Below are 10,601 nucleotides of genomic sequence, written 5' to 3'. Positions count from 1 at the left end.
TATATTATTCATAATTTTATCTATAAATACTTTATTTTATATATTTTATGTTAAGAGACTTAAAATATTTTTTATTGGTTAGTCGAAAAAAATGAGTTTTATTATGATTAATAAAAAAATAGAAGATTATTCCATGTTGTTTAATATTTAGTCATTTAAATTTAAATCCTCCAACTATAATTCCATCAATTTTTTTAATTATTATTATTATTATTATCATTTTCTAATTTTATCTTATTATTTATTATCACTATATATGTTATTAATAACGATCAACATAAATAGTTATTATGAGAAAATTTAAAATTAACAATTAGTATCTTTTAAACATATACAGGTATAATTTATATTTATTTATTAATCCAAAAATGTATATTCTAAATTAAAATTAAAAATACATATCATAAAAAATATTATTAACTAAATAACACAAAATAGTTAAAAAAAAATAGATTAGAAACACCTCACTAATTAATGGTAATTACAATAATCTCCTTATATCAGTGATTATAATGACATACTACAATTATGATTAAGTAGTGTTTTTAGATAGTTGAAATAATTTCTTTACTTTTATCTTTTTCTCTATCTTATATTTACCTTTTTCTTTTATTTTCTTTCACCAATGCTCTCTCACTTTCCATTTATTTATATAAATTTTGTATTGTTTTATTATTTTTGTAAGTCATAATTATATGAAGATATAATTTCTTATCTCTTATCCCGTTTGATCTTTCGTATACAATAGATAATTCCTTGTGTCAACTAAATATCTTTTTTTATATTGTTTCGCTTATAGAATATATTGAAATTTTCAAAACAATAAAGTATTTAAATTATTAAATAACATTCCATTTAAAGCATTGTATTAAAAAATATTTTATTATAAATTTGAAATATTTGAATCAATTGAATGGAATTTTTAACATTCGACAAATAAATAAAAAATCTCTTATTAGAATATCATTAGTCCCAAACTATCTAGCACATATACTGACACGAACACTAATACAACACGAACATTGACACAAAAATATATATAATCTCTAAAATGTAAGACACGTCAACCTAAATCTATATATTTTATAATTATGAATTATATAAATTGAAAATAAAAATTTATATGCACAAGTATGTTTCAGTTTTTTATTGAAGCAGAAAGATGTTTTTCATGGCTGATTAAAAAAATTGTTTCTTATTTTTATAATCATAATAAAAATTTATACAATAAGTTTAAATTTTTTAAAAATTAATGTATTTTTCATTTTTAAAATTGTGCTAGAATTGTCATAAATCTAACAAATATTTTTTTAAATTAAATACTCTACCAATACGTATTATACGAATGTCAGTATCTGATACATGTATCCGATATAAACACGTCATTTAAAAAGAATGTTTGAGGCTCATAAGTCTCAAATAACATATTTTGTATGTGGGACTTGTGGGTTGTGTTATCCGTCACACTTTCTAATATTTTTTTTCTATACATAAAATCTAACCTGCTTTAATATAGATTATTATTTTAACCTAACTTGTTTTATGCATAATTTGGAATGATCTATTATACCCAACCTACTGACTCTATTGGAAGACACATAAAATGACTATATTGGAAGACACATAAAATATACAAAGATTTCTCATATTGACATTCTTTTACAACACATTTTATTACTTTTATACTCTAATTAAATTAAATAAATTAAAATTAAATATATTTTTTGTTTTTATATTATAATGTAATTTTTTTTAATTTAAACTTTATATATTTTTGGTAGTTGTATTAAAAAAATTATTAAAATAATCCTTATTAATTATTCCTTTTACGTAATAAACGAGTATGAATTATATTATAATATCTATATCTACAATAGTTTATATTTTATTGGAAATCTGTTTGTAATGTAATAAAAAAAACTAATAATAATCAGTTTCAACAACATTTTTATTACAACATATAAAATTTGAACTAAAAAATTAATTTCGTGTTATAGAAGAAAACATTTAATCCAATATATTTATTATTGTAACGGCGCTTTTTTTAGAAAAAGCTATAGACCCCCTCCCCATGCCATTTTCTCTTTTCTCTCTCTTAATTTCTCTCCCAATCTTCATTTATTTTAGAATCTGATCATACCACGCTGTAGCAGAGGAGTTAAGGAACATTTCTACCCGATCAAATTTTCAAACAGAGTAAGTTCATTTTTACTCTAAATATCTTTTGTTCTCTGTTTTTCCTTAGGATTTAGTCATCAATCTTGGTGGGGTCAGTTGAGAAGTTTAATCCTCTCAACTTATTATATTATATACTGAAATTTTGTTCTGTTTGGATAATTTGCATTAGGCCCGTAAATCTTGAAGCTTATCCAAACGGCGGGGAATAAAATTCTAAAAGTTGCTTGGAAAGCAAGCAATTGAGGTAAGGGAAGCTAAATTTAATTTTTTATAGCACCCTAGGATAGAAGATCTGAATGCGGAAGGGACGTGGTCCCAATATTCAATTTTTCTTGCAGGGATGTTGTGTGTTATATATATTTGGTTGTTTGTTTATATATTATTTAAATTTGTAAAAATATTATATTTTAATGGTTTAATATTTAAGTGTTGTTTTTTTTTTATTTTAATTACGTTTTTGAATGTTGTGGATCATGTTTGGAATGATATTGTATGACGGGATGGTATGGAATTGAATTCATGCATTTGGGATAATGTACGGACTGATGTTTGCTGTGTATTAAGTATTGATGCCTATGTGGTAACAGAGATCTCCGAGCTTCACTGATGATCTAAGTCACATAGACTAAGATATCAGGTGGTGAGAAGCTGATGGGGGAGTTCATGCACACCGTGACATATGAGATGCACGGCTTGGGTTGTATTGAACTTACCCTGATCCTTTCTGTTGGATTCGCTGGTAATCTTTGGATCAGGTGTTAGTCTCTGGTAGGACTTACTTAATACGGGTCTTCCGGAAGACGTTGTTTGTTGAATATTCTATGTGTAGATCCATGTGAGATCTATGTGATTGTTTATTGTTGAGATTTGAAGAAAGTTGAATAATTTGAGAAATTGATCATGTAATTTGGTTTTCTCTTTTGATTTAATTGTGTATATTATAAAATTCTATTTTCACTAGCTTACCCTTGCTTTTCTTGTTGTGTTTGAACTGCAATGACTGTACTATGTACACGAGCAGATGACCATACAGGTGCAGGAGAGCCTTAGAGGGTTCAGAGTCTTATTTTGAGTTGTGGATATGTAAATTGTATTTCTATAAATCCTAATCATGTATTAGGAATGTTTTTGAAAAACTCCAAATTTGTATAAAAACTGGTAGAACTTTTATTGTAATAGTTATATGTAAATTATGGGGTGTTACATTTAATGGTATCAGAGCGGTTCATCCTTAGGATAACCTGAGGGTAGTGGGTTTATTCCGTTTCTCCTGCGTGTAGATTTTTGTTTACGTCTAGCCTCAAGACTTAGTTAAAAGTTTCTAATAAGATGTTTGACAAAGTTGTTTTTCCTGAAATCTTGTTTGTGTTCGAGTCAAGTTAATTGTTATGAATAAAGATGAAAGTATTAAGAATGAAAAGAATCTTGATAGAGTGGTGAGGGTGCACACTCATTACTAGATCAAGATTATTTTCTATCTTAATTCTAAGTAGCTAGAGTACATTTTAGGGATAAGTTTTGATTGGTTTTTACTTGTTTTGTATGATTATTTCTTTGAAGTTAATTTGTCTTAAAGATGTAGTTGGAAATTTTTAGTAATTTCTAATCCAATTCTTTATGTGCTTAGAAGATGGCACGTAGACCACCTACTCCTCCTCCACCAGTAGATATGCCCAACTTAGCTCGGGCAATAGAGATGATGGCAACAACCTTGCAACAACAGAGTGCTACTATGGCACAACAGCATCAGGCCGCCCTTCATCAATTAGAAACAGCTAGACTAGCAGCAGAAGCATCTCAACTTCATCAACAACCCCATACCTTTAGTCTGGAGGATTTTTTGAGACACAATCCACCCAAATTTAATGGCAAGGTAAATCCAGATGGAGCAGACCAGTGGGTGAGAGACATAGAAAGAATCTTTGAAGCTACTCAATGCCCTGAAGAGAGAAAGTTATCTTATGCCATCTATATGCTTATTGAAGAAGCTGAGTTTTGGTGGATAGGCATGAAGCAAATGATGGAAGACAAAGGTGAAGATGCTACTTGGGAGAACTTCAAAGTAAGATTCCTAGAGGAGTATTTTCCTGATAGTGTCAGGTATGCAAAAGAAATTGAATTCATGCAGCTGGAATAAGGAAATCTTTCAGTCACTGAATATGCTACTAGGTTCAAACACCTAGCTAGATTCTACACCCAGACCATGACCGAGGCTTGGAGATGTAGAAAATTTGAGTTTGGATTGAAGCAAGAACTTAAAGAAGTGGTGATTCCTATGTCCATTAGAGATTTCCCTGCTCTAGTGGAGAAAGCAAAAGTAGTGGAGAGTTTGAAAAATAGTAGCAGACTTGCTAAGCCTCAAGTGGGAGGACCTTCTAAAAGCATGCCTAAATATGAAGATAGAAAGAAACCTTATTTCAAACCTCAATCTTATAGCAGTGGAAGACCCAGTTCACAATCAGCACCTAGTTTCAGATGTTTTAGATGCGGTGGGCCACATGTTGTTAGATTTTGCCCTCATCCAGTGTCAAATGTGACATGTGATAGATGTCACAGGTATGGTCATGCAACAAAAGACTGTCGTGTCCAATTGGGAGCTCCAAATTCTGGCGGAGTGCAGCAAGTACGACAAAATAGTAATCAAAAACCCAAAGCTGCTGGCAGAGTTTTTGCTATTAGTGGAGCTGAAGCTTCACAGTCTGATAGCCTTGTTAGAGGTATTTGTTCTATCCTTGGAACACAATTATCTGTATTCTTTGATTCTGGGGAAACCCATTCTTTTATATCTTTTGATTGTGCTAAGAAACTTAAGTTGCCAGTCCGAGAATTAGAATTTGAGTTGGTGGTATCTACACCAACAGAAGGTATTATAGTAACTTCTTCCATGTGTGCTGAGTGTCCAGTAATTATAGATGGGCAGAGATACAAGATCAACATGATTTGTATACCTCTAAAAGATTTGGAGGTTATATTGGGAATGGATTGGTTGTCTGCTAATCATATCCTTATAGATTGTGGTCGGAAGAAGTTAATTTTCCCTAAATTAGAAGGAATGCAGGTTATCTCAGCTCATCAGTTTGAGAGAGAGATACAAGAAGGTGCAGAATGTTTTATGCTTTTGGCTTGTTCTATAGTTACTGATAAAGTACAAAAAGATATGTTTGTAGTTCATGAGTTTATGGATGTATTTCCTGATGAGATTCCTGGACTTCCACCTAAAAGAGAGATAGAGTTTGCAATAGACTTGATTCCCGGAGCAGGCCCCGTGTCAATTTCTCCATATCGAATGGCACCAGCGGAGTTAGGTGAATTGAAGAAACAACTAGAAGACTTATTGGAGAAGCAATTCATTCGACCTAGTATTTCTCCATGGGGAGCTCCAGTGCTATTAGTGAAGAAGAAAGATGGTCCGTCACGTCTATGCATAGATTACAGACAATTAAACAAGTTAACAATAAAGAATAAATATCCTCTTCCTATAATTGATGACTTGATGGATCAGTTGCATGGGGCAGTTGTCTTTTCTCAGATAGATTTGCGCTCAGGTTATCACCAAATTTCAGTGAAAGCGGAAGATGTTCAGAAGACTGCTTTTAGATCAAGGTATGGTCACTATGAATTTCTGGTTATGCCATTTGGGGTGACTAATGCTCCCGCTATTTTCATGGATTATATGAATCGGATATTCAAACCTTTTCTTGATAAGTTTGTGGTAGTGTTCATAGATGATATCTTGATCTATTCTCGTACAAGGGAAGAACATGCAGAACATCTTAGAATCGTCCTGGACATTTTGAGAGAAAAACAGTTATATGCTAAACTTTCAAAATGTGACTTCTGGATGTCAGAAATACAATTTTTAGGACATGTCATCTCTGCACAGGGAATATCAGTAGATCCTTCTAAAGTGGAGGTTGTACTTCAGTGGGAACGTCCTAAAACAGTTACAGAAATTAGAAGCTTTGTCGGGTTAGCAGGATATTACAGGAGATTTATAGAAGGCTTTTCTAAAATAATGGCTCCTTTGACCCAATTGACTAGAAAGGATCATCCTTTTGCATGGACTGAACAATGTGAGAAAAGCTTTGAAGAGTTGAAAAGAAGGTTGACTAATGCTCCTTTATTGACAATCCCTGATACCAATCAGTCTTTTGAAGTTTTCTGTGATGCTTCCTATCAGGGATTGGGTTGTGTTTTGATGCAGAATAAGAAAGTTGTTGCCTACGCTTCTCGTCAGTTAAAGGTGCATGAAAGAAATTATCCAACTCATGATCTAGAATTGGCAACAGTTGTCTTTGCTTTAAAAATATGGAGACATTTTCTTTACGGAGTTAGTTTTAATGTGTTCAGTGATCATAAAAGCTTGAAGTATTTGTTTGATCAGAAGGAGTTAAATATGAGGCAGAGGAGATGGATTGAATTTTTAAAAGACTATGATTTCTAGCTAATATATCATCCTGGGAAAGCAAATGTTGTTGCAGATGCGTTGAGTCGTAAAAAGATACAAATGTCGTCGCTTATGATTAGAGAGCTAGCATTGATTGAAGATTTCAGAAGTATGAATTTGGAGGTTTCCATGTCTTCAAATTGCATTAGTTGTAATACACTTGTTATAACTAATGAATTTCTGGAGAAGGTGAAGGAGAAGCAGTTGGAAGATTCAAAATTGAAGAACTTCATGGGCTTACTAAATACTGACAAAGCTAAAGACTTCTCTTTAGGAGTGGATGGTATTTTGAGATTCAAAAATAGAATATGTATACCAGAAGATAATGAACTAAAGCAAACAATATTATCTGAAGGTCATAAAAGCAAACTCAGTTTACATCCAGGAATGACCAAGATGTATCAAGATCTCAAGAAGTCTTATTGGTGGCATGGCATGAAGAATGATGTAGCTAAGTTTGTAGCTGCTTGCCTGACTTGTCAGAAATCAAAGATTGAACATCAACGGCCTGGAGACATGTTAACTCAGTTAGACATTCCAGTGTGGAAGTGGGACAGTATCTCAATGGATTTTGTTACCCACTTACCACGTACTTTGCGGAAGCATGACTCTGTTTGGGTCATAGTGGACAGGCTAACAAAGACGGCACACTTCCTACCTATAGACTTGAGAATCTCTATGCGGAAGTTGGCCCAGATTTACCTAGATGAAATAGTCAGATTGCATGGTGTACCCTCCAACATAGTTTCAGATAGAGATCCCAGATTCACCTCTAGATTCTGGCAAACACTTCAAGAAGCTTTGGGGACTAAACTCAGACTTAGTTCAGCGTATCATCCTCAAACTGATGGACAATCAGAGAGAACTATCCAGTCCTTAGAGGATTTGCTTAGGACTTGTGTGTTAGATCATTTGGGCAGTTGGGATGAAATTCTACCTTTGGTAGAGTTCACTTACAATAACAGTTACCAAGCTAGCATAGGAATGGCTCCTTTCGAGGCATTATATGGAAGAAAGTGCAGGACACCTCTGTGTTGGTTTCAGGATGGTGAAAGTGTGTTAATTGGACCAGAATTAATACAACAAACCAATGAGAAAATCAAAATGATTCAGGAAAGATTGAAAACATCTCTCAGCAGGCAAAAATCTTATGCAGATCAAAGAAGAAGACCTTTAGAATTCTCTGCGGGTGAACATGTCTTTTTAAGAGTTACACCATTCACTGGTGTAGGAAGAGCACTAAAATCTAAGAAATTGACTCCTAAGTTCATAGGACCTTATCAAATTCTCAGGAGAATAGGCCCTGTGGCTTATGAAATTGCTTTGCCTCCTTCTTTAGCTAACATTCACAATATTTTCCATGTATCCCAGCTAAGAAAGTATGTACCTGATCCTAGCCACATTCTAGAGTCTGATTCCATCCAGGTCAAAGAAAATTTGTCGTTTGAAGTGAAGCCAATCAGAATTTTAGATTCACAAGTGAAACAACTTCGTGGAAGGAGTATTCCCATGGTGAAAGTATTGTGGGATCTCACCTCTGGAGATTCCACTTGGGAAATTGAAGAAGTGATACGAGCATCATACCCTAATCTCTTTCTTGGTAAGTTCATTTTCGAGGACGAAAATTTTTGTAGTTGGAGATAATGTAACGGCGCTTTTTTTAGAAAAAGCTACAGACCCCCTCCCCCCATGCCATTTTCTCTTTTCTCTCTCTCTCCAATTCTCTTCTCTCTCTCTCTCTCTCTCTCTTAATTTCTCTCCCAATCTTCATCTATTTTAGAATCTGACCATACCACGCTGTAGCAGAGGAGTTAAGGAACATTTCTACCCGATCAGATTTTCAAACAGAGTAAGTTCATTTTTACTCTAAATATCTTTTGTTCTCTGTTTTTCCTTAGGATTTAGTCATCAATCTTGGTGGGGTCAGTTGAGAAGTTTAATCCTCTCAACTTATTATATTATATACTGAAATTTTGTTCTGTTTGGATAATTTGCATTAGGCCCGTAAATCTTGAAGCTTATCCAAACGGCGGGGAATAAAATTCTAAAAGTTGCTTGGAAAGCAAGCAATTGAGGTAAGGGAAGCTAAATTTAATTTTTTATAGCACCCTAGGATAGAAGATCTGAATGCGGAAGGGACGTGGTCCCAATATTCAATTTTTCTTGCAGGGATGTTGTGTGTTATATATATTGGGTTGTTTGTTTATATATTATTTAAATTTGTAAAAATATTATATTTTAATGGTTTAATATTTAAGTGTTGTTTTTTATATTTTAATTACGTTTTTGAATGTTGTGGATCGTGTTTGGAATGATATTGTATGACGGGATGGTATGGAATTGAATTCATGCATTTGGGATAATGTACGGACTGATGTTTGCTGTGTATTAAGTATTGATGCCTATGTGGTAACAGAGATCTCCGAGCTTCACTGATGATCTAAGTCACATAGACTAAGATATCAGGTGGTGAGAAGCTGATGGGGGAGTTCATGCACACCGTGACATATGAGATGCACGGCTTGAGTTGTATTGAACTTACCCTGATCCTTTCTGTTGGATTCGCTGGTAATCTTTGGATCAGGTGTTAGTCTCTGGTAGGACTTACTTAATACGGGTCTTCCGGAAGACGTTGTTTGTTGAATATTCTATGTGTAGATCCATGTGAGATCTATGTGATTGTTTATTGTTGAGATTTGAAGAAAGTTGAATAATTTGAGAAATTGATCATGTAATTTGGTTTTCTCTTTTGATTTAATTGTGTATATTATAAAATTCTATTTTCACTAGCTTACCCTTGCTTTTCTTGTTGTGTTTGAACTGCAATGACTGTACTATGTACACGAGCAGATGACCATACAGGTGCAGGAGAGCCTTAGAGGGTTCAGAGTCTTATTTTGAGTTGTGGATATGTAAATTGTATTTCTATAAATCCTAATCATGTATTAGGAATGTTTTTGAAAAACTTCAAATTTTTATAAAAACTGGTAGAACTTTTATTGTAATAGTTATATGTAAATAATGGGTATTACAATTATTATTATTAATGTTTGTGATAAGAATGTAAGCAGTGGTGTGAAAACATCTTTGTCATTATATTGAAGATGTCATTTGAATAGCTGTTGGAACTAAAACGGGGATAAAAGTGTGTTTCCTCTTTTCCTCACCTATCTGTCGGCAGGCCCACAACTTTTTCTAAATTTTCTGACCCTTATCAAATGATTTGGTTGGTAAAAAAAACATAAGTACATGGAAAAAGTAAAATAAAGTTATTTAAATAAAATAAAAAGTGAAAAATAAAGGAGTAAAAAATTAAATTTAAATAAAATAAATGAATAATTTTTTTTGAATTTAAATAAAATAAATAGATTAAATATAATTTTACGTTAGGAGAAAATTTGTAGATAGGTTTATTTACCATCATTCTTTTGTGGCCTATTCAAAGTTGAATTTGCTGTACATGGCTCCACATGTTTTTTCTTATGTCCTTTCCTTTCAATTAATTTCCTCTTATTTCTTACTTTTCTTTCTCTTTATATGTTTTTAAGGATATTAAATACCAAACAAGGTGAGAGGAAATGTCATAATAGTTTATTTAATGGTCAATATATCTAAGAGTTTATCATAAATATAAGAAAGTTGCTTAAATAAAAAATATAAAAACCTTAGGTTAAATATGTCTTATTAATAATTGATTTTTTTAAATCACTAAATCTTGTTTTTTCTCTTGAAGACTATATCTCATAATATAAGTGGTTGAAATCGTTTAATAAAGAAAAACAACAACTAATTTTCGAGCACATATTAAGTACATGAAAAAAAAAAATTTAGTAAAAATAAACAACAAAGACAAGTGTTGTGAGAAATTTTATATATACTTATTTTTGAAATGATTATAATATTTATATATTTTTAATAAATAAACACATTGTTTTAAAGATGCTCATAAAGTCTTTTCCGTAATTTAGAATAAAAA

General features: G+C 32.2%; 1 protein-coding gene and 1 long non-coding RNA gene across 2 annotated transcripts; both read left to right on the top strand.

The window, feature by feature from the left end:
* The first annotated feature begins 7,347 nt into the window (after nucleotides 1–7,347).
* On the top strand, nucleotides 7,348–8,270 carry LOC150028816 (uncharacterized). Its single transcript, XM_090300416.1, has one exon. The coding sequence runs from the start codon at nucleotides 7,610–7,612 to the stop codon at nucleotides 8,267–8,269; it is 660 nt and encodes a 219-aa protein (XP_090156542.1). The 5' UTR covers nucleotides 7,348–7,609; the 3' UTR covers nucleotide 8,270.
* A 144-nt stretch (nucleotides 8,271–8,414) lies between these two features.
* Nucleotides 8,415–9,578, top strand: LOC150028815 (uncharacterized). Its single transcript, XR_016519380.1, has 3 exons — nucleotides 8,415–8,474; nucleotides 8,626–8,700; nucleotides 9,476–9,578. It is a non-coding gene; the product is annotated as an uncharacterized LOC150028815 (long non-coding RNA).
* Nucleotides 9,579–10,601: the final 1,023 nt, after the last annotated feature.

Source organism: Phaseolus vulgaris, chromosome 3, assembly GCF_051622355.1.
Source record: "Phaseolus vulgaris cultivar YP4 chromosome 3, ASM5162235v1, whole genome shotgun sequence".
In the NCBI taxonomy this organism is placed as follows: Eukaryota; Viridiplantae; Streptophyta; class Magnoliopsida; order Fabales; family Fabaceae; genus Phaseolus; species Phaseolus vulgaris.
Note: the sequence above shows the minus strand (reverse complement) of the source record. Positions and strands in the feature narration are given on the sequence as shown.

Coding starts and splice junctions, on each gene's coding strand:
- LOC150028816 (XM_090300416.1), top strand. CDS start 7,610: ATGGCTCCTTTCGAGGCATTATATGGAAGAAAGTGCAGGACACCTCTG.